Source organism: Loxodonta africana, chromosome 13 (assembly GCF_030014295.1).
Source record: "Loxodonta africana isolate mLoxAfr1 chromosome 13, mLoxAfr1.hap2, whole genome shotgun sequence".
Lineage (NCBI taxonomy): Eukaryota > Metazoa > Chordata > Mammalia > Proboscidea > Elephantidae > Loxodonta > Loxodonta africana.
Genome location: NC_087354.1, coordinates 39,660,558 through 39,687,322, shown reverse-complemented (window position 1 = coordinate 39,687,322; position 26,765 = coordinate 39,660,558). Strand labels below are relative to the sequence as shown.

Genomic DNA, 26,765 nt, shown 5'->3' with positions numbered 1-26,765 from the left:
GTTAGCAGCCATAGCACTTAATCGCTACGCCACCAGGGTTTCCGAATTATGCTTAGGGGACCAGAGTTTAAGATAATTGTTGCTTAATGTCTTGCCCCGTGCGATCTATGCTTCTTACAATAGCCAAGTGCTCTTTCTTAAATGTGTATCTAGTCATATCCCCACACTGAAGGAAGGCCCTACATATGTGACCTCTGACTACCTATTTAACCTTACTCACCCTCTTACTCATGAACAAACTCCCAGTTATACTGGCTTCCTTCTTGTCTGAGTACCTCGCTTATAGTGTTGATCTAGGAATCAGTACTACCGATTCCATCTTTAAAATGGGTCCGTTTATTTATTTTCATTTATAAAAGTAGAGAGATTAGCCTATCTAGGTAGATTAGAGTTCTAGTGGCGCAGTGGTTAAGCGCTTGGCTGCTAACGGAAAGGTTGGTAGTTCAGACTCATCAGCAGCTCCATGGAAGAAAACACCTGGCAATCTACTCCTGTGAAGATTGCAGCCGAGGAAACCCTATGGGGCAGGTCTACTCCGTCCCGTAGTGTTGCTGTGAGTCCTGTAGTGCTGCTATGAGTCAGGATCCACTTGATGGCACACAATAACAACATGTAGGTTAGTATAATGAACCACCGTTTACTCAAAACCCTACTTCAACAGTTGTTTTATTTATACACCCATCTGCTTACCCTCATTATTTTGAAGCAAATCCCAGACATCATTTCATTTGTAAAATTTTCAGTATATAATCTCTAAAAGATAAGCTTTTTAATGTTTTTTATTATAATCATATTCCAAAAGGGGTTCTTTAAACCTTAGTGGCTAATCCTTGGGTAAATAAACATCATCTGGTACCAAGATGTTAATACTATATATATTCTTATGATTCCCAAATTTATCTCTCTCTCCCTGACTTCTTTCCTGTATTTATGACTTGGGTACAACTGACCACCATTTAAATATCAAATAGGCATTTCAAATGAAACATGTCCAAAACAGAACTTTTGGGTTTTCCCTATAAATCTGTTCCAACTCTAGGGCTCCCTTCTTGGTAAAGACCCCACCATCCATCCATCAGATGGTACTGAACCTTATATATACCGTGATTTGCCCTATGTATACGTACCTACGATAGTTTAATTTATAAATTAGACACAGTAAGAGATTAACAATAACTAATAATAAAATAGAACAATTATAACACTATACTGTAATAAAAGTTATGTGAGTGACAGAGCGGGACTACATGAGATTGCTTCATGCTATGTACTCATTTAATATTTTCAAACCTCAGTTGACTGCAGGTAACAAAAACCGCAGAAGACGAAACTGCGGATAAGGGGGGCTATTGTAACTATAACTCACTCAAAATAACTGTGCTCTAACACCTCCAGGCAAAGTTAAGGATATCATCTGCCCCTGAATGGCCCCTTAACTTTTAGCTAACCTTCCTAGCCCCGCCAGCCCTGAACACCATGCTCCTAATTAGAATGTGCTCCTGGATGCCATGTAAATCTGGTTTTTTAGGATGCCCAGAACCATCTCAGGAATCCGGCTCTGCCTCGAACAGCTAGGATTCTGTCCAAACCCCAGCTGAATTCTGGTTTGGACAGTCAGATTGGATTTGGCACACTTTTGCTCCCTTAGGAACTCTATACATTTGTATAGCTTTCCTTTGCCCCTTTCCTTATTGATCTTAAAACTAAACTATATTCCTCGATAATCCAGGGGTCAACCTTGGGTATCCTCTAATCAACTCCAAAGTTCAAGGGTGTAGACTGGGACTTGACCAACTATGGCCTGTGAGCCAAATCCAACCTGTAGCCTGTTTTTGTAAATGAAGTGTTATTGGAACACAGCTATGCACGTTCTTTTCCGTATTGTCTATGACTGCTTTTGCACTGCAACAGCAGAGTTGAATAGTTGTAATGGAGACTATGTGGCTTGCAAAGCCTAAAATATTTACTGTCTGGCCCTTTTAAATTTGGTAACCCTGGTGCAGAGCTATACTACCTGATTTGTCTGTAGTTGTCAAGCACACTAGTAAAAATAGCTTATAGTTATTCCAGTCAAACACTAGACAAGTTTGGTACTTGCTAAAAAAATCAATAGACGGAGTCCCTGGGTAGTGCAAATAGTTAAGTGCTCAACTATAAGATTGGCAATTCAAACCCACTCAGAGGCACCTCAGAGGAAGAAAGGTCTGGCAATCTGCTTCCAAAGGATTATAGACTTGAAAACTCTAGGAAGCAGCTCTACTCTCTACACATGAGGTTTCCATGAGTTGGAATCAACGACAACTGACAACAAAGAAATCAGAGTCTGGTTCTGTGTGTGTGCGTACATGTAGTATGAAAAAATAAAATCCAAACACTTCTTCTTGTGGCTATTGTTAGTTGCCTTCTAGTCATCTTTGACTCATAGGCCCTTATATATAACAGAGCAAAATGTTGCCAGATATCCTGTGCCATCTTCGTGCCTATGATAAAATAAGATGTCCTTCTCTCCAGAAAGTTCAGTTAGAAGTTTGAATTGTCTTAATACTTACGCTGCAGTTATAGCTTCGTTTCATTATCTCTACTAAGACACCCTATCAAAGTCATCTTTTCATGCTTAGGACCAAACTGGCCTATGAAGATCAAGTTCCTAATTCTCATAAAGAAAAATAATTGTAGAAGAAGCTGAAAGTGGCTGTTTGCTCTCCTGATTATATGTTCTTTTGCTCTAAAGAAAATTTCTGCATTGTCAGCATTTATAAAGATCACATCAACATTTGCCAACATATTCTTCCTAAAGTTTATACTAGTTCGTGAAGTCCTTGTTGAATTTTTAAATAATCCTGTTTTAGAGAAATTGATAAATACCTTACTTCATCCTAATCACAGAATGATGCAGAATGGTTATTTTTATGTACATCATGATGGGAGTGGTCTTCATAGAGTTTTATATTCCTTTTTCTTTGGGGAGGTGATACAACTCCAGAAAAGTAAAGGGACTTGCTTAGAGTTCCGTAATGAATATGTTCTAAAGTGAAGAATCAAACTGGGAATTTCCTGCTCATTGGGCTTGTTTTGTTTTGTTTGCACAATGAATCTGAAGTTTAATAACCATATCTTATTATGTAACTCTTACGAAAATTTCCCTCGTATTATCTGAGCCATCCCAACAGCTCTGACAGTGCATCCTTCCCATTTTTTTAGGAAATTGAGGGCCAGAGAGGTCTATTGACTACCCTAGAACCACTCTGCAGTAGTGATTTTGACTTGAAAGACAGTTAGACCCCAAAGTGATTTTTGTTACTATTAGTGGTGGTTGTTGAGTCAATTGATGTCTACTACACCTTTTAAAGTACCCCTGACAGCTCCTGTCCGGAGGCAAGATGAAAAGGCAGAAGGGGACAGGAGCAGGTTAAATGGACGTGGGAAATACTGCGTAGAGTCAATGAGTGTGCTGTCACATTGTAGGGAGAGCTACTAGGGTCATATAATGATGCTTGTATAAGTTTTTACGTGAGAGACTGACTTGAACTGTAAACTTTCACTTAAAGCACAATAAAATAAATAAAGTCCCGCTGAGCACAGGAATTCATGTCTGTGACTAAGAAAGGTCACAATGATACGTGCTGATTCGCTGGCCAGTCAAGCAGTCTTAAAGTATTCAACATTGCCATAGTTACTCACCCTCTTAAAAGCACTTCACATGAATGCCCTAATTAATACATAATTTTTTTTTTTCCTGTAGCTGTCACTACACCCATTTTACAGATGAGTTTTAATGGGGGTGTAGACAGAGTACTGGTGGTGGCAGAACTGAAATTAAATTTGAATTTCTAATTTCTTGACCTGCTTTTACTCCTCTAGGCCAGGTTTCAGTCAGTGATTATTTAACATAACTGCAATAAAGTACTGAGTTGAGCCATCGGGTGATATTTAAAGGTTTAATTCCAGAGACAAGCAGCTTATCCTCATATTGTGCCTCTATAATGGTGATTTGTTAGCAGGGAGAAAGGCTAGCCTGAAAAGACCACAGTGATGGTAACTACAGCACAGGAATCAGCCTTTCACCTCCACCCCTAATTATCCTGGAGTGAAATAGCCTCAGGAATTAGCCAGCTGGCCTTTCTGTGCTGCTGATACACAGCTGAAGCTCCAGTCTGCTTCTGGGAAGACACCCTGTTCCTCTGGCTTCCTAGTGGGGAGGAAACTTGCCACCCCCTCTTGCTCACTCCACATTGGCGCTTATCCCAGTCTCACTGGGTACAGGCAGGAATTCTGGTGGGAGGAAGAGTGTGGGTACAGAGCCTGGTGACATTCTCTTGTGTCTTGCTGCCCAGATTCCACCTGGTTTGATTTATTCAATGTGAATTTATTGAGTACTTTTTGTACCCCTCAGTCCCCTTCATGGGTGTTCAGAGAAGGAAGAGTCTCTGAACAGTAAGTTGACATGGGTAATATATATAGGACTTGAATAAAACTTTGAAGACTGGCTGAATTTGGAGTAGATGGAAAGAAGAAGGGAGGCAGTTTTAGGAAGGGAACGTAGGTACAGCAAATACACAGAATATGGTCTGTCCAAGGGACAGGGAGTCACGAAGTAGAAATAGATTGGCTAGTCTGGAGCTGAAGGATTGTGTCTCAAAGTTTGAAATAAGGATGGAAGCATACATTGCAATTGAATTGTGAAGGGCCTTGTAGACCTGCAGGGCGGATGTGGACCTGACCTTAAACCATAAGGGTCTGTGGAGGGTGTGGTGGAGAGGAACAGCATACCAAAAGAGGTATTTTAGGAAGAGTCCCCTGGCAGGCTGGGTAGAAAGTGTGGGTATTGTGGTCCCTCTTCTCGTAGCAGCTTTCTCTGTTGCAGGGACCTGCCCTTTGTGCTCACCTCTGTCCTCTGTTGATACAAATAATTGAGGCATTGCTGCATGTCGGAAGACTTATTATTCCTGTCACAGATGCTCTTTCTCCTTTTCAAGGTGGTCTTAACCAGCCAGGGCTTCTGATTAAAATCATAAATATCATACGAGGCCAAATCCTCATTTTCTAATATTTGTGAGTGTGTATGCAGTGCAGTGGGTTTCTCATATATATGGCCTTTCTGGGCTTGGGTTTATAATTCTGCCAAAAATAATTGGTTGAGCCACAGCCTGCCCTGTAATTAGTCTATTTTATGTACCTTGTAGGGATTGGACAGTTTACTATGCAAATTAGGTAACTGTGGCCTACTGAGGGGATTGGTCAGTTTGTGGTCTTGGTGGGTTCAGTAGGCTTATAAAAGGGCCAATCCCACAGAGGTAGAGGGAGACCTCACTACCATCAAGAAGAGCCTGGAGTGGAGCATGTCATTTGGGCCCAGGGTCCCTGAGTTCAGAACCTCCTAGATCCAGGAGACAGAGAAAGCTGTAACACTGGGAACAGTGCGAGACAGCACAAGATGGCAGGAACCAGGAGACTGGCACAAGATGGCTGTGGTGGGCGTCCTGGCCCATGAACGAGAGAGCTGAGTGCCTTCAGACAGAAGGCTTGCTAATGGAATGGGGTGCCTCTGGGCACTTGTCGGCAGAGCTAAAGAGCTGTAACACTTGCCCAAGCAGGACAGAGGCTGAGAGTGAGGCCTAGCAGCAGAAGCCAAGCTGGGCGGCAGCACAGCTTAGAGAAGGCCAGGCAACAGGCAGGGCCAAGAGAGGGGCTGCCCGCCTGTGAGCACAGCCAAGAAGCTGAGAACAGCCCTGGTTGAAAGCTGTCCTGACTGATGAACTGTATACTTTTACTTCCTGATCCCGAGTTGTAGCCTGTTACTTCACTAGTAAACCACATAATCATGAATATGGTCTGTGAGTTCTGTGTGGCCGTTGCAAGGAATTATCAAACGGAGCAAAGAAGTAGAGAGTGCTGGGGGGAGGAGGTCTGGTGTCAAAATGGGTAAAAAAAAAAAAAACAGAACTGGAGAATGGAGGTATGTCTGACCTCCGCGTCAGGACTCAGCTTTGTACTGATTATGATTCTCATCTCTCCCCCTGAAGTTAGAGGACTTCTGACACTTAGAGATTCCAGTGTGTAACAGTATTCTGAGAATAAACCTCAGAGGTTAGGAATGATCCTAAACCATGCCCCTGCCCCTTGTTAATAGCTTGTGTTGGATCTCGTCTGAGACTTTTTACTTCCCCTTTTCAGCCTATATCACTTCTGAGGAATAATGCTGCTTTCCTTAAAGTGTTTCTACTTTTCATACTTTATTTCCTCTATACTTATTGCCCCTTTCTCTCTAAAGGGTGGGGAGCAATGAAAAACAGTTCATCAGAGTACGGTCATGGGACCAACTGCATCAGAATCACCTGGGGTGTTTCTATAAATGCAGGTTCCTGGACCATACCCCAGAGCTGTTAGATCAGTCCCTGGAGGTGGGAGCTAAGAATCCGCAACTTTAACAAGCTTCCAAGGTAATTCTTAGACACATTAAAGTTTGATAATCATTGGCATAATGCCTTAGAACACATACATGGAAGTCACTCAGACCTGGCTTTGAATCTTGCTTCACTGCTCATTAGCCCTGTCATCGTAGACAAGTTACTTGAGCTCTGCTTCTCAGTTTCCTCATCTGTAAACTTAAGAAGCACAATAATGTAGCTGTTTAGATCCCAAACTCTAGAGCAGACTCCGGGTGTTTGAATCTCAGCTCCACCAGTTACTAGCTGTGTTATCTGAGGCAAGTGACTTAACCTCTTTGGGTGATAATGGTGATAATGTCTTCATTTGTAAAAGAGAGATAATAACCTACCTAAGAGGTTGTTGTGAGACTTAAATGAATTAATTCATGTGAAGGATTTAGAAAGGGGGAAAGGATTTTGCCCCCTCGGGGACATTTGACAATGTCTAGAGACATTTTTGGTTGTCACAACTGGAGCACCAAGGGGGTGATTCCAACATCTACTATAGCAAGATGCAGCAGCAAGAGATGCTACTATAATCCTATTATTCATGGGAAGGCCCTCCACAACCAAATCTCAGCTGGTCCAAAATGTCAACAGTGCCACTCTGAGAAACATGACTTAGAATAGCATCTAGCATATAATAAGCACTATATAAGTTTTGGCTACTATTATTATTTGCTGTTTTGGAAATAACGAAACTTACTCAGAGCATTATTGTTATTTAAGCACTGTGCCCGGCACTCAGTAAACGTAGACGTGGTGGTAGTGATTATTGTTAGGTAGCCAAATATCTGTAAACACAGTCTTTCTATACTAAAGCAGCTTCTTTTTAAAGAAATCGTTTTGCAGTGTAAATAATGACATTTCTTATTCTGATTTTTCGAAAGCAGAACACATCTGTAATCATTAATACTTCACAGTCAATAATAGCTTTATTCTTTCAAAGCATTTTTACTTCTTCATCGTCATAATCAAGCTTTTATTGTTGAGTCTCCGCAGTACACCAAGCTCACCCTATGGCACCAGAGTGATAGAACATGGACATTAGCGCTGGATAGTATTGAATTCATATCCTAATTCTGTCACCTAAGTGCCCATGTAGCGCTGGATAGTATTGAATTCATATCCTAATTCTGTCACCTAAGTGCCCATGTAATCGTAGGCACTTCAGTTTACTTCTCTCAATCTCAGTTTCCTCATCTGTGAAATGAATATAATTGCACCTACCTCCTGAGTGTTTTTGTGAATTAAAGGGAAAAGTGCCTGGCTTGTGCAGTGAATAGGAGTAGAATCTGAGTAGTCTTAGTTCCCATCCCTTCTCCACATCCATTCCCTCAGTGAACCTGCAGTGTTTTCCGAGAGTTACACGTACATAATCACTTCTTAGCATCTCCCTGCTCTGACACTAAGGGCGGACAGGCAGTTGAGGGAGATAAGAGGAAAGTGGGAAAAGTTGTAGTGACCTACTTCTCTGGTGCTTCTGGGTACAATGCAAAAGTCCAGAACCCCAGAAGGGCCATTCCCTGGGTTAGTCCCCTTGGAGAGAGCTGTGGGTATTCTGATATCTTGCCTTTTCAGGAAATACACATCAATATCTCATCCAGTTTCTAGGGGTAAGCGAAGGCTGACATGGTGATGCCAAGAAGCTACTTCTATACTTCCGTCATTGAGAAAGCCAACCTTATTTTATTGCTCTTCTCCAAAGTTAATTTATCTTTTAATTTGCCCAGATACTATTCTAACTCTATATTTCTTAGGATTTTAAAATTGCAATTTTTCTTATTACAATGAAGGCAACAGTGATTTACCGTGTCTGTGTTTTTAGCTATTTTGCTTGTCCTTCAATTCGACACAAAATTATAAGACAAAAGTGCCTTGAAGACACTTTTAATTTGCTATGCACATCCATTAAAAAAAAAGTGAGTCTATGCAGTGGGAGAAATTAGAGTCTGTTCAAGACCTTCACATGACTGCCGGTCTTCCCCATCCCAAGACTTAGCCACTCATTCACACCAGTAAGAGCTACTTTTGTTTGACCAGACTGTGTTAGATATATTAGCAGGAACCCATCAGATCTCAGCTAAAGGTTAATCTCAGTTCAGAATAAGAAGTTTGAAGTTGCCATTTAAAGACTACAGAAGGCTTAGTGGAAAATTGGAGACACTAAGGTTGTGATCAGTGTACACAACACTTTTCTACCTTCAAATGCCAATGACTGGAAAGTGTAGCAAAACCAAATTGATGACCTGGAAAATAAGGTAGGATTAAGAAATGTCACCTTGGGGGGTCCTAAAGGTAGAGAGACAGAAAGAAAGAGAGGTTCCCTCCCCCCACTTCCAATAGATTACAAAGGTGAGGGATTTGATAACTTTGAATTCTCATCCTCAAGTGTCAGTGCAGATACCATTTCTGAAAAGGTCCATCATCCCCAGCAACCCCATAGAAATATGCAGCTCTGGAAACCAGTAACAGAGCCATAAAATTTTGTTTCTCATGTGCTTTGGTCTGATTTTTAGGGGCAAAAAAGGTTTTCTAAAAATCACACACTTATTTACTGGCTCTCCTGGGCAACTGGGGACAGATGTAGTTACTGAAGAGAGCAGGCAAATAGGAATTTAGAACACCATTTGCCCCAAGAGGCAGATGGCCTCTATAGAAGACTGGTTTCGTATACTGTCCCCTTTGAAGGTGAATGAAGGTGGTTGAATTCAAAGATAAAGTTAAACTGTAGAAATATTGGATACATAAAGATCTTTAATCTGTTCCAATGTGGAATTTGATTTGCCTTTTTAAAAAATACGTTCAGACATTTAACAGAATTTTTACAAAAATCTGTCATGAATTTACCAGGAAAACAAGAAGGATTATTCCATTTGATGGTGTAATGATTAATCCTACCACCTGGGTGAGCCAAGTGAGCTTCCCTCAGGAGATTGCTTCTGCAGCTTTGAATTATGTATGAATATTGCAGACTGATGAGATATAACCTTACCAAGGGATCCATTTGTATAACAGACAAATTCTTAACGATATTACTGTTTTATTTGAACACCTCAAGTTCATTCTGTGTGTTCAGAAAATGAGATGTCTTAATGGAGATGGTTACTTGTGGTTTTTTTCTCAAGTCAGACCTACCAAATCTCAGTTAAAAACGGGTCATTAATGAAAAGTTGGTTGGAGAGTTTGAAGTACAGTCAAACATGTGTTGTCTTCCATTATCAAAGCAGAACAAATGCTGAAGCCCCAGGACAAAGAGTAGGCTAACTCAGGGTTTCCGCCAACCTGCTACTGAGGACACAGATGTGAAAGTCGTGGTTATTATAGACTTTCTACATGCAATATAGAGCTAGGGATTGTTTGAACATGAATTTAAATAGCAAAAATAGAAAAGCCAGGCTTCCTCTTTGTGGGCCATTTATCAGTTAACAGTTCTGTTTTTAAGTGATTAAAAAAAAAAAAAAATCTAGTTACCCTTGTCATTATTTTCTATTTCAAGACATATGCTAAGATAGAGCATCTCAGAAATTCCAGTATATATATTTTTTACCATTTAATGTAAAAAAATTTTTTACAAACTGCGTCATGGATGGAATGGGGGAAATTTTCATTTTCTCTATTATCGCCTTCCTGGTGCTGTCACCTAGTTTGTTCAGGTCAAAGTAAAAGAGAAACAGAACTCAAGTTCTCTGATTCCCATTTTGATATTATCGCCCTTACATGAAAAATTCTCCAGTGAGATGTTGGAGGCAAACCACCTATATTTGCAAAGTGTCACTTTATAAGGTAAAGCCTGTACTTGTAAAGTGTCATTTTATTATTTGAGTGGGTTTTCTGATTTTGTGTCTAAATATACAACAGTCAGTGGTCAAAAATTAAATTCCTTTACAAAAGCAATATGTCAAATGATCAATAAATTATATTTTTACTTTCTTATTTCTTCCTGGATGATTGATCTGTTTATGTTACTTATACGTGATGACTGAATCAACCTTCTCTGCTGCTGCCCTCAATTCTTTGTTCAGTTTGTAGTCACACCATGTTACCACATCTAAGCCTGAAATCTTAGAACCTCTCCCTCCCCGCCTTTTACCATTTTCATCACACAAGGAACTGTTCTTCCCTCAAGCATCAGGACATGACATATCATTGATGCTTTTTAAAAAAAATTCTTACTCCTTTTTAGATACTGCTGTCACTGTAAAGCCAGGTTAAAAATCTTAGCAGCCATTTGCAAATCCATGTGGTTTTACTGTCATCAACTCTATTTGCATAGTTCTTTATAGTTTACAGTTGTTTTAACTGGTGATTTAATAGGCCAGTACCCTTATTTAAAATCTGCTTATGAAAACTATCTAGAATATAGGCTTTGCTGCCTCTCCCCTGGTCCTCAAAGAGTTAATAAAACTAGCTTTCACTTTGCCTAGCTCCCTAAAGGTAACTTGGCACATTTCCTAGACCAGATCCCTAAAGTAAAGGTTAAAGTGCAGTGGGTGGTATTAAAATGCAGAATGCAAGCCTTTTGCTCATAGCTTGCCCAACTTTTAGCTCTCCAGAACTCAGTGGGAGCTGTGGTTCATCAGAGTTTCAGAACATGATTAACAGACTCAAGAAGGCCCTGCGAGAATTTTCTTTAATGGGGAATTGTGTGAGTGAGTACAGTGGGTGAGTCTTTAATATTTCTTGCTTTTTAGCATACGTGTTTTATTTTGAGACGTTCTTCAGAGCACAGAGCTGTGTTGAATGTATGTGGGAACCAAACCACATCAAACCTGTTGCTGTCACGTCAATTCCAATTCATAGTGACCCTTGAGGACAGAGTAGAACTGTCCCATAGGGTTTCCAGGGAGCAGCTGGTAGATTCGAACTGCTGACCTTTTGGTTAGCAGCCTAACGCTTAACCACCGTGCCCAGGGAATTCCTCACAGGTTAACAGTAGCAGCTCTCTGTGGTTTTCACACTAGCTGAGGCTCCTTCTAAATAGCCTATTCCCTGGGAGGAAAGCAGACACATGGAGGTAGGATCATGGCTCTGAACCAGCCTTCACCAATACTTTTTGATAAATGGAAAGGAGGTCTTTCCTTTCAAAATAGTCAGGAGGTTGGGGAAAAGAAAGAGAAAAGGTAGGAGGGGGCAAAGTTGCAGAGACTAAAAAACCTAAAAATAGCTATTTAGGAAACACTAAAGCTGACTCTAGAATAAGAAGAGGATTTCTGAAACGTTAATCTTTTTCCTCTTGAGGGGGCTGATATTTCTAAATCACTTTATATTTATTGCCTTGAAATTAAATAGCTTATGTTCTTTTAGCCGGCAAAGAGCAATTTTCCTCTCCTGGCGCGTGTTGATAACTACTGTGTGATCTTGATGCTAAGTGTTGCCCAAGAATGTCTCTCAAGTGTCATTTGCCAGTGCATGGGAATTGAGTCCCTTGTTACCTTGATTTTATAATGTTCCGTATTAGGAGAAACCAGCTTTATTTGGAACCCCACTTTGGGGTTGATCACCCCGGGGGAGCCCACGGTGAAAAGGCAGCATGCTTTACTGAACGAGGCCTCTTTTACAAAGACCACCCTGTTGGCTGCTGGTAAAGTGATTCCTTCCCATCTCACCACTGTGCCCAAAAGCCAGTTCTCATAAGAACCTCCCCCTTATTGCTCACTCACTCGCAGTGTGGAGAGGCGTCTGGCTCTGCCAGCTCTGAAAGAATATTTTTGAAGTTGTGTATCCAGCAGACTTCAAGGCTTATTTTTCTGTCAAGTCGCATGCATGATTTCCATAATGAAAGATTGATAAGAAGGCACTCCTTCAGATCTACACTCTCAAATCCACAGGTGATATATGACCTGATGACACACGATCAAAGTACCTCTTTTAAAGAAAACCTATAAATGTCACCATGACTCATTACTGGTTGAAAATCTAGAAATAACATGTAGTATATGAGAAAGGAGCCCTGGTGGTGCAGTGGTTAAGCACTTGGCTGCTAACCAAAAGGTCAGCAATTCAAACCCACCAGCTGTGCTCCTTGGGAGAAGATGTGGCAGTCTGCTTCTGTAAAGATTACAGCCTTGGAAACCCTATAGGGCAGTTCTACTCTGTCCTATAAAGTCGCTGTAAGTTGGAATCATCTCAACGGCAATGGGTTTGGTTTTTTGGTTTTTAGTATAGGAGATATTTCCTTTCCTTCTTTTCTTTTCCTTTCCTTTGCCATAACGAAAATAGGAAGAAGAGCTGGTGAGTGTGTGAAGGTCTAGGGACACTTTTCATTGGACCTGGAAACTTCTAAACATGCCTGATTTTGAATTTATTCCATTGACCAGCCCACTGAGATTTTCTAACTAGGCCAGGTTTCTCCACCAGCATTTAATGACCTTTCCATCCCCTTGTACTTAATAGCAACAGAATTAGTAGAGTTCTAGCAGACCGGGGGCTGTGGGAGATGGGAAGAGGTAGCTATAAGCAGAGGAGCAGTGGTGAAAAAAGATTGGGAACACAAAGCATTGTGTATGACCATAATGGTATGTGCTTCAGATTCCTTTTAATGCATGAGAATAACTAGAACGTGGGATTTTCTTTTCCATTTGCCTTACCTGCTGCATGCACATGGGTGAAGGTTGGTGTTTCTGTCCTGCAGGCAGTAAGACCTTCCTGGCCTCACTTCACCTACTAAAACAGTTGCTTCTATATTTAGATATTCTAATCTCAACTTTATTCCTGATCCTTTACTAAATACTTTAGTAAATCCTTTAAAAAAAAAAAAAATCAGCTGCCACTGAGCCAATTCCAAATCATGATGACCCCACGTGTATCAGAGCAGAACTGTGCTCCACAGCATTTTCAGTGGCTGGTTTTGCCAGGGCTTCCTTCCAGAGTACCTCTGGGTGGAATCAAATCACCAACTGTTTGGTTAGCAGCTGAACACTTCACCATTTGCTCCACTCAGGACCTCCCGTAAATAGTATATCATAAATACTATATAGTGAAGTACTTAGTATTTACTATGGCATTGTAGTGCATAGTGTTGCTGAGTCGAAATCGACTCAACAGCACCTAACAACAACAACATAGCATTATAGTGCTATAGTACAATATTGTACTATAGTGTAGTGTAGTACTTTACTAAATACTTTAGTATAGTTGCCTTTAACCAGTCAAGGATTTAGTTCCCTCTGCACAGTAGTTAAGAGCTACAGCTGCTAACCAGAAGTTCAGCAGTTTGAATCTTCCAGCTGTTCCTTGGCAACCCTATGGGGCAGTTATACTCTGTCCTGTAGGGTCACTGTGAGTCAGTATCGACTTGATGGCAATGGGTTTGGTTTTTTTGGTATCACTATCACCACCCTCTACCTAAAAAAAAAAAAAAAAGTTCCACCATTTGCCTGTCATTCTCAATCGTCTCTCTCAGCCTACCATACTTCCTTTACCAAACTGGGGTCTCAGTAGGTATGGATCAAGGTAAATAGAGTATTGGCCTGCATGCAGGACTGCTCTGTGTTCAGGCAGGTATGTTGGGGGTTATGAACCATTGCTGTGACTATAGGGCCAGTCATTTACATTTATAGAGAGTATATGCCTTCCATAAATCGAAATTTTAGCAGGACCTTTGAATGCCAGTATCACATCCAAACAAGTGTGGTCTGGTTTGTTTCAGTCATGTGACCCATGAAGTGACAGCAGAAGATTTTTCTCCTCGGGATCCAAGGACTATTGTCGTGAAGCAAGATGGCCGGGGCTGTACTTCAGCCACATCAGCACTGCCCTTACCAGAACTGGAGAGGGAAGAAGAGAAAGAAGACACTTCAGATCCTGTGGACCTGAGCTCTTGTAGTGCAACATACAGCAATTTAGGTAAGTGCAAGTGTTACGTAAGTAGTATTTAAACTTTGCCTTTTTATGCACTAGCCAAATGCTGTATTTCCCTGGAGGGATGATTTTATTGCTTCTTGGAGCAAAAATTGGAATTATAAATTTTTACCTATATCAGAAAAAACCCTGGTGTTTACAAGACACATATTGAGCACCTGCTCCCATGAGCCCTGTGCCGTGTGCTAAGGGTGCTGACATGGGGCATGCCTTGAAGGACTCACCTAGGGTGGGGGAGGGGTGAGCTTGTTATAATTTCAGTATATTATAAATGCAGTGATATACACATGGAATATTTTTTATATCGCACAGGGGAGAGGTAAAAAGAAGGCTTCCTGGAGATAATAATTAATACCTGAGCTATTTTAGGTGATTGACAGAGGGAAGGAAGAGTGTTCCAACCAGAGCCAACAGCATGAGCAGAAGCATGGAGATGGTCAACAACTTGGTGCTTGGGGGCTGGAGACTTAGACAAAATCCTGAGTTTCAGGCTAAAACCATAGACTTCTTGCTGTTTGTGTTAGTGAACCATCAAAAGATCTTAAGCAGAGAAATATTGTGATTAGATGTGTATTTTAGGCTGTCATGCAAGGACAGATTAGAAGCAAAGTAGTTGTTCGCAGGAAATCTGGTAGTTGGAAACTATTGCAGGGCCACATAGAGAGATGAGGGAGGGAAGCATAAACTAAAGTTTAAAGGTAAAATACATAGGACTTGGTGGTTAGTTAGATGTGAATAGCGTGAGGAAACCACGACGTATCCCAGATTTATGGCTTGGAGCCAAGCGGATTCAAGGAAAGTAAGATCCCTATCATTGGAGGTGAAATGATAGAAAAAATGTACTGTGTCCTTTCGGGCAACTCAGTCATAATAACCCACATGCAGCTGAAAATACATTGTGTAAGGAAAGACTTCCATTCTAAGTTCCAGAACCTTACAGAACTGGAGGTGCGGGAAAGTATAGTACAGTTTACGCAAACAACCATCATGGATACCATTTTCCAGTTGGAACTGATTTTATGGTCAATCAAGTTTATTGATCCTTTCCCATTCTTTTACATTTTATGGGGCATATTACAAGATGAAAAATTTACTTTTTACTTACTATATGCCCTAAGATACTATAACATATCAGGAATTACATTTCAGACATTCTTACTACACCAAAATTTCTTTCATAATGTCCTTAGTAAAGTATACAGGAATTTTTACTAATAGTGTGGTATCTTATGCAGCCCTTTAAATTTTTTCATTAGTCACCATCAGTTAAAGTTAATTATTTCATTTGTTTTTTCAGTTACACAGACTGGTAGAAAAAATAGAGCATTACCTCCATGAATATTCCAAGTGCCTCACATATATTAATTCATTTAATCTCCACAACAGCCTTATGGATTATTATTCTCATTTTTAAGATGAGGAAAGTGAAGCTAATTTCCTTGCCCAAAGTCACAGAGCCAGCAAGTGTTGAACCAAGATTGGAAAGAGCCCAGTTGGTCTTAACCACTGGACAATAATGATCCTAACCACTAAATTCTTACAAAATATTGAAGGACTACAGCTGTGTCCCTTTTTTTTTTTTCCTTTTTTATCATACTTTTTAGATGAAGGTTTACAGAACAAACCTAGTTTCTCATTAAAAAGTTAGTACACGTATTGTTTTATGATGTTGGTTAACAACCCCACAACATGTCAACACTCTCCCTTCTCGACCTTGGGTTCCCTATTACCAGCTTTCCTGTCCCCTCCTACCTTCTAGTCCTTGCCCCTGGACCAGTGTGCCCCTTTAATCTCATTTTGTTTTATGTGTGTCCCTTTTTTTTAAAGTCTTCTACTTTCAGACACAGAATTTAAGACTTTTTTTTTTTTAAAGATTATGATTACCTAGAGTACAAAAATACTAGGTTATAGATGCCCTAATCAAAAAGGTAACTTTCTTTCTATCTGTTACTTTTCAAAGTATGTGATGCCCATAAAATGTTGACTACTTTTCCTTAAGTGCTTAAGTGGCTATGTACTTGACTCCATAAGATACAGAGTTAGTTGCTTCTTTGGAAAGGTTTTACTACGTGAGTTAAATTAATAACTGAGTAACAGATAGGATTGACTCCATTGGTTCTACTAGCTGAGGGTTTTTTTGTTTTGTTGTTGTTTTTCCTAATGGTGGCATTGGGCCTTACCTTTTTAAATACTTTTAAAAAACAAGCTATTCACAAGAATGCAATTTTAAACTACCCCTTTGAGTAATATTTTAATGATTTAAAGCCCTTTTCTGGCTTAAAAAATGTGTGTGTGTGTATTTAGAAACTAGAAGGAAGCAAAACCTCTTGATGCAATAGCTTTAGTTCCTTTAAATATTCCAGAACCATTCCATAATGACTACTTTCTTTTTATTATTATTATTTTTTTTAATGAGATATTAGATGGATAGACAGAAGAAACTAAGGAAGGGAAGTTCAGGGTTACCATCATTTTTACTGTGGGATTTATTTCTGAAATTTATATTGTAAAGTGGTCTTAGGAAACAGTATAACATAGGAAAAAGTATGGGTTTTGGAGGTCAGGCAAATTTAGGTTCAAATCGCAGCTGTGCCACTGCCTGTCTGCATGATTGTGGATGTGGGTCAGTTATTTGATATCCTTGAGCTTCAGTTTCCTTATCTGGGATGAGGGAATAATAGCATCTACCTCATAGGACTGATGGCAGACGAAGTACTTGGTACATAGAAGTGCTTAGTCATGATGAAGTTCCTTTATTTCTCCCCAAGGGTATGTTGTTGCTTCTCCTTTAAATAGTTAGATGTGCCAGCCAGAAAGTATAGAATAAAGTGGAAAGGATTAAAAATGTTTATTAAATGGCATTGAAGAAGCAGAACAGCAAAATATAAATTAAAAAAAGCATGGGCTGCCTGCACAACTAATGACCAAGGCTGTGAAACATTAAAAGGATACAGGACCCCAAGGTGGCTAACGGGACCAACCAGAGCAGAGATGACATTTTGCAGCAGTTTAGCTGTGGCAGATCCAGTTCCCCAAGGTCTGCTAATAACAGCAAAATAAAGGGACATGGTTTGAATTTCTTTTGTAGTTCCCACATTTCTTATATAGTTTTGAAAAGTAGTAAGTTTTGTTTAAAAACTCACTTGGAATAGACCTTGATCACCCTACTCCAGAATCTCCCACTAGACCTCTCTACCCTCTAGGCAGTCTCAGAACTCCTCTGTGATGTAACAAGAGCTGTTGTGATTCAGCCATTCCCACAAAAAGCTGCTGACTTGTGCAACCCATACTTTTTTCTTTTTACCTTAGAGATCATTCTCCAGGGTTAATTTGGATGCCCTTTTTCTTGTCCTTAACATAAATAAAGCAAACTTTATTTAAAAAAAAAAAACCCCAAAACCCATTGCCGTCGAGTCGATTCCGACTCATAGCAACCCTGTAGGACAGAGTAGAACTGCCTCATAGAGTTTCCAGGGAGCACCTGGTAGATTCGAACTGCAGACCTTCTGGTTAGCAGTCATAGCTCTTAACCACTACGCCACCAGGGTTTCCTATTCAATTTTAGAGGTGTACAATATTTCAAGTGCTCAATAGCTACACCTGGCTAGTGGCTACTGTGTTGGACAGCAAAAATAAAGAACATTTCCATCATCACAGAAAGTTCTATTAAACAGCACTGTTTTAAAGAATTGGTTTTTTTTGAGGGGGGTGGTTATATTGTTGCACAAAAACCGTATTGGTCTTTACACAAATTGAAAACCCCTTAAGAAGGCTTCCCCTTACAGAATGATGACTTTACTCTGTGTGGAGGTCATATGAGATCACTAAACAAACTCTGATCTATGACAACTTAATCTACCCCAAACTGAATTGTGCAGGGTGTCTGCCATCCAAAATGATTTCCCAGAGAAGTGATAGAATGTCTTCTTAATCAGACCTTTTAACATTTTCCCCATGTTTCTCGTGTCTATCTCAAACTGTCTACAAGAAAGATCACTGGCTTTTCATTTGGCGTGTCTGACTACTTTATCAGCTTGCTAAAATCAGGAGCATATAATGACTTCTACTTTGTTGGAAATCAGGTGGTGACTTTAGTTCTTCACTCGCTTTGTAACAGAGTACTCTATACATTGCTCTTTAGAAAGATGTTTATCAAGTCTGCCTTAACTCGAGGGCAGGTTTTTGGCCTGTTCCTCTTTCTGTGTCCCTGCCACCTCGCATAGTAGCTAAAGCACACAGTGACTGGTCATTGGCCCATGTTTCAGTGAATGAGCCACACGTGAGTTTTGAGTTTGGCTTTGTAAGTTTCCCAGATTAGGGAAACCTTCCTCAGGAAGGTTTTAGGAAAACTTCAAGTTACGGTTTATATGCTCCATTAATCAGCTGACTTTTTTTTTTTTTTAATTTGGGTCTTAATTCAGGGGTTTTTAAATTAAGGAATTATATAAGCCATGCTTCTGTTTCCTTTCATTGTGTTCTCAAAAGAAATTATCCACATTTCTCAACTTACTTACCTTGAGTGTCTCCTTCAGGCTGTACCTTCAAATCCTGAAAGAAAGCACCTGAAAGTCTTCTGTCTCTAGAACTTCCTTTGGCAACATACTGATTGTCTGTGTTAAACTTTAAGAGATGGGTGTGCCTAAAAGAGTATCATTACACTGCTGACCTTGATGTTGTAATTATGGAGTCCTTTCATTTTAACTCGCAGATTTTTTTAACCATCATGAGAGTACATTACCATTTATTCAGTAAAAAGTTACTGAACAACTTCTCTAACCCTGACATTGTTCCACACACTATGAAGCTAATAATTTGGATCTAAAGATTAAAGAATTGCATGCTTTTAAGATTATTTGGATGTTAAAAAAAAAAAAAATGAGATTGACAGCTTTGAACATTTGTTTTGAGCATTTGTTGTACTTCCTAAAAATGTAATTATTGCTATTTAAAAAGAAATCATAGACTGTGTCCCTGTTTTTTAAGCTAACTGCATTCACATTTAAAAATAGTTTCCTATATGCTAGAATTAGTTGACAGAGTGAAATATTCAAATTGCATAGTTAACTTACCCCCGAATAAATAATCTTTGCTCTGGGAGAGGTTTTCACCAATGAGGCCTTGTAAAAATTGAGTCTGTCACCTGTTACACCACTGTTGACATTCTTTAAGGTGGCCTGTGTATATGTTTAAGACTAAGCCCAAAGTGGTCTTTGGAGTTCAGCTTTGTTTTATTATTTGGCATGAAGTTAATGTTCCCTGTGGTTTGCCAGTTGTTGCTTACATTTGACAGTGGTGGAACCCAGTAAAATAATAATGCCCAGGTAGATTAGGACCCTTCTTCTAAACTGCTGATGCCTGCTGTCAAAGGAAAACATTATAATAGGTGCTGGGTTTTGGTTTGGGTTCAGCCAACAAAAGACACTTCTCACTTGACAAGGCCAGTGCAAAGGGGTGGTATGTGGCATCTATATTTAAAAATAGCAGTGCTTAGTTCCTAGTTTGGAAATGTTCATCCCTTCTTTTGCCCTCTACCCTCCTGTGCCTTTTTTATTCACCTACATTACTTGTCATGAACCTTAGAAAAAAATTAGGGAAAGAAGATTGAAATTTCAATTTAAATAGAAAAATGGCTCCATTTATTTGGGCTTTAATACTTTTATTCAGCCAACATTTACTGACCCCTGGTACTTGCAAGATGAGGTGCTGAGAATACTAGTGCTGCTGTCAAGGACTCCTGGTCCAGGCATAAGGCCAGACTATTAGGAGCCTATGTGATAGTTGCTGTGCTGCAGATATTTAAAGGTTAGTGAAAGCCTCCTCTGCCTGGAGGAGTCTGGGAGAGGGTCACAAAGGCTTTGAGCAGAGCTTGAAGGAAGAGTAGTTGTTTGCCAGGTAGAAAAGCAAGGGAGGGCATTCCAGGTGGAGGGAACAGTATCGCACAAAGGCCTAAAGCTTGACAGAGAAAGGAATGTTAAATTAACTACAAGTAATTAATTCAGGGTGGCTTGAGTGCAGAGTGAAAGGGGGCAGAGTGGGAAAGATGAGACGGGGGAAAGCAAGTCCAGATCATAAGTGGTATGCCTGTATCACAAGAGTGTTATTTCCCTATGGGAAGTAGAGAGCCACTGAAGAATTTTGAATAGGGAGATACGATTGGGATTTTAAAAGATCATTCTAGGAGCTAGATAGGAGATGATTGGAGGATGGGAGACCAACCAGGAGACCATGCCTGTTCCTGTCTTGTTGGAATAGGGGGGTAATTATGATCATTAGCATGCTGTTCCTATCCAAGTGGGTCATCGCTAAGTGCCGTTAACCCCTAGCACCCTAAGACTGTGATGATTGCCACGTTTTAAGCAAACATTTGATGTGGTTTGTCCTTGATGTGACTTTAGTGATAGTGCCTTTCAGTAGATCGGTATATCGGGGCTCTCGTGGCATACTGGTTAAGTGTTCGGCAGCTAACCAAAAGGTCAGCAGTTTGAATCCACCATCTGCTCCGTGGAAACCCTATGGGGCAGTTCTACTCTGTCCTGTAGGGTCACTATGAGTCAGAATCAACTCAACAGCAACAGGTTTTTTTTTTTTTTTTTTTAATATACAATCATCTTTAAAATAACGATCTTTAGAGCTAATATTCTTATTTCCTTTCTATTTGTTATCATACCAATGTTGTAAGTTGAAGGAGCACCATGTCAATCATTTTCCTTCCCGAGATGGCTTCTTTGAAGTAGGGTCATTAAATCATTTCCTTTTAATCCCTCTTTCATCAGTTGCTTTTCAGAACATAATATAGGACCTAGTCTGTCAGCCTGAAACCATTTTTAAATAGGGAGAAAATGAAAGGATAGAATATGGAAGCTCGAAAAGAGAGGAGGATAAGGTTCAAGTGTGATTTAAGCAGACATATTTGTCCAAAAGAACTTTTTTAGCCTATAGCAAGGCAAGATCTAGAACACAATGTATTTTTTTCTGTTCAGAGTGCTGGTATGCCACAAAAATGTAGAGCATGTGATGTTATATCAGGCCTGCCGAAAGCCAAGCTTAGTGTCTGGTCCCAGAGGCTAGAGAGGAATGTACGGGATCAAATGTTTAAAATAAAAACAGCTAAGATACCAGGCTTTTAAAACATTGGCCCAAATGATTGGAATTCGTTAGCAGAGCTTGCCGTTCTTGGAGGAAGAAAAATTAAAAACACTTTTAGACTTGGGAGAATGGCCTGACCTACTTGCACGAAGTGTGGAATGCTTTGTGGTTTCATTGGTAGCATAAACGTTCCTGATTCCCATGTGGAAATTTTTAGTTAAGCAACTCCTTAGCTCCCAGGAGATCATATCCTGCTGTTTGGGAGGAAAAGACACTATTAACTATCTTTATTTCCATGCCCCCTTGGCTGTCCATCTCAATTTGGAATGATAACCAACTCTTCTGATTCTTCCTTCAGTTCAGTAGCCATTTACCAGTACACTTGCCAGGTGCGTCACACTGCAGGTTCTGAGGGAATGTAAAAAAAAAATACATACCTGTGTGTGTGTGTGTGTGTACACACATGTTGTTGTTATGTGCTGTTGAGTCAATTCTGACTCATAACAACCGTATATGAAAGAGTAGAACTGCCTCATAGAGTTTTCTAGGCTCTAATCTTTACAGGAACAGATCCCCAGGTCTTTTCTTTTGCAGAGCCGCTGATGGGTTCAAACCTCCGACCTTTCGGTTAGCAGCCAGTGCTTAACCATTGTGCCACCAGGTCTCGTTACACACATTATAAAAGGCTTAAAATGCTGTAAACCAAAAACCTGTTGCAGTAGATTTGATTCCGACTTATAGCTACCCTACTGAATAGACTAGAACCACTCCAAAGGGTTTCCAAGGAGCAGCTGGTGGATTCAAACTGCCGACCTTTTGGTTAGCAGCCGAGCTCTTAACCACTGCACCATCAGGATTCCAAAAATCCTCTAATAGAGCCAAAAGGTACTAAGAAAACACAGAGGATGTGATGGCTTCCAATCTGGAGGCGGCAGAGTAAAGAGTAGGAAAAGCTTGAGTAGAAAGGAGACATTTGAGCTGGGCTTTGAAAAAACAGTAGAATTTCAATAAGTAAAGTTAGGATGGAACACCTCTTCTGAGGCAGGGATGTAAAAATAAAAACATGGAGCATATTAAAAGAATAGGAAGTGAGTGACTCAGGTAGAAGGGCCCATGAGAAATAGTGATAGATAAGACTGAGAGTCTTGACCAGCTTGCTGAGGAGTTTGGACTTTATCCTGTAGGTAGTACAAAGTGACATGATCAGCCCTCTTCCGACTCCTCAGATAAGAATGAAGGAGCTCCTGATGGTAATAGACCTTGTCTCAGTTGGCAGTTCTGGGAAAATAAAAGAAAAAAACAACGCTTTTAGAATCCTCCATGATTGTTTTTCTTTGTTCTGATTTGGAGAAATGGGTAGATAGCGGGCCCTCATTGGAAGGAGCAAGAATAGGCTCATGTTTCCAGTTTTCTTTTCCATTTATTCAATCATCATACATGTACTAATCAGCTACTCAGAGCCAGACTGTTCGCTTGGTTCTGGATATATAGATGAGATGCAGTCTCTGCCCTCAGTGAGCAAATCAGTAGGAGACTTAGACAGGTACACAAGTAAACTTGTAAGTACTAAGAAATATTCACAGGGTTTATCTAGGGCCCCAAGGAAGGAGAGGTCAGTTTTTGGGGGGTGGAGTAAGAAACGCTCCTTGGAGGAGAGACTGTTTGAAGATGAGAGGGCAGAAGGCTCCATGAGAAAAGGCACAGAGCACAAAGAAGCATGAAATAGCCAAGAGTGCTGAAGACACTGCAGGCAGTCAGGTAGCTGGGGCCTAGGATGCAAGGGAATGCTGTAAGAGAAACAGGTACACCAGCACCAGGTCATGAAAGGTTTGCCTGTTGTGACTGGAGATTAGGACTTGATCCTGAGGACACTGGGGGATTTTCAGCAGAGGACTGCCATGATCAACTTTGGTATTTGAAACAGTTCCCTCCAATGGATAGTGCAGTGAGCAAGACAAAAACTGGAGGGAGTGAAAGGAATCATGAGATTGTCACAGTAGCCAGACAAGGATTATAGGACCTGAACTGGTACAGTTCGCTGCTTCTAACCTTCTCCATATCACTTCATCTCTGAAAGGTCCGGGTCAGCGACAGAATGTGAGGGCTTTCTCATTTTGACACAACAGAGCATATTTCTGTCATCTTGTGAATGTACTATGGCTCTGACTTCTTATATTAGCCAGGAAAAATAGGACTGAGGCAGGTCTGGGAGGGGGGCCTTACCATCACAGGAAGAGTTTAGTAAATGCCCAATCCCTATGTCCTTGGTGAGTCTAAGGCCACAGAGGAATGGAAAGTTGTGACTGAAAACTGAATTTATGATGCTTTCTAAGGATGAATCGTCTAATTGCTTTATTGAGATATAATTTACACATCTTAAAATACATCCTTTTAGAGTATACTATTCAGCGGCTTTTAGTATATTCACAGAGTTGTACAACCATCACCATTATCTAATTCCAGACCATTTTCATCATCCCAAAAAGAAACTCATTAGCAGTCACTCCACATTCTCACTTCTACTTAGCCCCTGCAACCACTCATCTACATTCTGTCTCAATGGAATTGCCTGTTCTGGACATTTCACATAAATGGAATTCTACAATATGTGGCCTTTTGTGTCTTCTTTCACTTAGCATAATGTTTTCAAGGTTCATCCAAGTCATAGCATGTATCAGTACTTCATTCCTTTTTATGGCTGAATAATATTCCACTGTATGACTGTGCCATTTTGTGTATCCATCTATCAGTTGATTTGGGTTATTTCCATGTTTCAGCTATTATGAACTAACCGTTCAGTTAGCAGCCAAGTGCTTAACTGTTAGCCATCCTAGTTAGTGTGAAATGGTATCTCATTGTGGTTTTGATTTACATTTCCCTAATGGTTTACATTGAGCATCTTTTCATGAGGTATTGGCCTGAATAATATTTCCATTTTCATTATATGTATACACCACATTTTATTTATCCATTCTTCTGCTGATGGACACTTGGGTTGTTTCCACCTTTTGGCTATTGGGAACATTGGTATACAGATATCTGAATCGCTGCTTTCAAGTCTTTTGGGTGTATACCTAGGAGTGAAATTGCTGGATCATATGGTAACTTTTTGAAGAACTGCAAAAATGTTTTTCCACAGTGGCTGCACCATTTTACATTCCCACTAGCAATGCTTGAGGGTTCCAGTTTTTCTACATCTTCTCCAACACTTGTTATTTTCTGTTTTTTTTGATAATGGGTGTAAAGTGGTATCTCATTGTGGTTTTGATTCGCATTTCCCTAATGACAGGGGGAAACCCTGGTGACATAGTGGTTAAGAGCTACGGCTGCTAACCAAAAGGTCGGCAGTTGGAATCCACCAGGCGCTCCTTGGAAACTCTATGAGGCAGTTCTATTCTGTCCTGTAGGTTGCTATGAGTCAGAATCGACTCGACGGCAACAGGTTTGGTTTTGTTGTTGTTGTTTTTAATAATTTTTATTGTGCTTTAAGTGAAAGTTTACAAATCAAGTCAGTCTATCACATATAAGCTTATATACACCTTACTCCATACTCCCACTTACTCGCCCCCTAATGAGTCAGCCCGCTCCCTCCTTCCAGTCTCTCCTTTCGTGACGATTTTGCCAGTTTCTAACCCTCTCTACCCTCCCATCTCCCCTCCAGACAGGAGATGCCAACACAGTCTCAAGCATCCACCTGATACAAGTAGCTCATTCTTTGTCAGCATCTCTCTCCAACCCATTGTCCAGTCCCTTCCATGTCTGTTGTTGTCATTTTTAATGACATTGAACATTTTTTCATGTACTTACTGGCCATTTGTACGTACGTGTTCTTTGGATAAATGTGTATTCAAGTCCTTTGTCCATTTTTTAATTGGGTTACTTATCTTTTTTTGTTAATTTATTCTTTTTGTTGGTATCGTAAATGCAATTATTTTCTTAATTTCAACTTTGGATTGTTCATTGCTAATGTATAGAAATAAAATTTATTTTTTATATTGTCTTCTATCCTGTAACTTCGCTTAACTGGATGTTAGTGCTGATAGTTTTTTTGTTTGTGTGTGTGTGTGTGTGTGTGTGGACTCCTTAGGATTTTCTATATGTAAGATTACTCCGTATGTGAATTGTTGTTGTTAGTTGCTGTGGAGCTGTTTACGACTCAGGGCAACCCCCTGTGTGCAGAGTAGAACTGCTCCATAGGATTTTCAAGGCTATGACCTTCCAGAAGCAGATCGCCAGGCCTGTCTTCTGAAGTGCCTCTGGTTGGGTTCAAGCCGCCTACCTTTCAGCTAGTAGTTGAATGCTTAACTGCTTACACCACCAAGTGACTCTTTCTACATGTGAAATTATTTCATCTGTGAATAGCGATAGTTTTGCTGCTTCTTTTCCAATCTGGATGCCTTTTATTTCTTTTTCTTGCCTAATTGCCCTGGCTAAAACCTCTAGTACAATGTAGAATAGAAGTGGTGAGAACAGAAACTTGTTTTTGTCTGATCTTAAGGGGGAAATAGCCAGTCTTTTATCATTAAGTATAATGTTTACTTCTTGGTTTTTCGTAGGTGCTCTTTATCAGATTGAGGTAGTTCCCTTCTATTCCTAGTTTACTGAGTTTTTTACCATGAAAGGGTACTGAATTTTGTCAAATGTTTTTTCTACATCTATTGAGATGATCATGTGGTTCCTCCCCCCCACCCCCACCTTTATTCTATTAATATGGTAAATATTACATTGATTTTCAGATGTTAAACCAATCTTGCATTCCTGGGATAAATCCCACTTGGTCAGGGCATATATAGTCCTTTTTAGATATTGCTAGATTCAGTTTACTAGTATTTTCTGAGGGTATTTAAAAGGGATATTAGTGTTTGCTGGGTTTGGCACCTGGATAATATTGACTTCATAGAATGAGTTGAGAAGTGTTCCCCCCTCCTCTCATTTTTGGTAGAGGTTGTGAAAGATTGGTATTAATTCATGTTTAAGTGTTGGTAGAATTCACCAGTAAAACCATCTGGTCCTGGGTTTTTCTTTGTAGGAAGTTTTTAGATTAGTAATTCAATCTTTTTCCCTGTTATAGACACCTATACAATTTTCACACTTTTTTCTCTTTCAGCCCCAAATGTTTATTCCTTCAGTCTTTCAAGAAATATTTATTGAGTATCAATTATATCCAGGCCCATTCTTGGTACAGAGGCTAAAACAATGAATAAAACAAAAGTGCTAGCCCTCTTAGCATTCTTATATTCTTTCGCTCTCTCATTCTCAGCCTCTTCCTATACATGTTGTTTGTTTATGTTTAATGCAACTCTCTGCATTGTAAAAATATTGTTACATGTGTTCGGTGGAGAAAGGAGGCCCTTAGGTTTGCTGTGTGTATTGTCCCGGTTTGTAAAA

At 40.0% G+C, this 26,765-nt stretch overlaps 1 protein-coding gene across 12 annotated transcripts in view; it reads left to right on the top strand.

Moving 5' to 3' along the window:
• Positions 1-26,765, top strand: part of PEAK1 (pseudopodium enriched atypical kinase 1) — a 270,520-nt gene that overhangs the window by 220,170 nt on the left and 23,585 nt on the right. For all 12 annotated transcript variants that reach the window (XM_010593772.3, XM_064267232.1, XM_064267240.1 and 9 more), the window contains one exon: positions 14,080-14,276. In XM_010593772.3, coding sequence (XP_010592074.2) covers positions 14,080-14,276 — 197 coding nt within the window. The remainder of the gene's footprint in view (positions 1-14,079; positions 14,277-26,765) is intronic.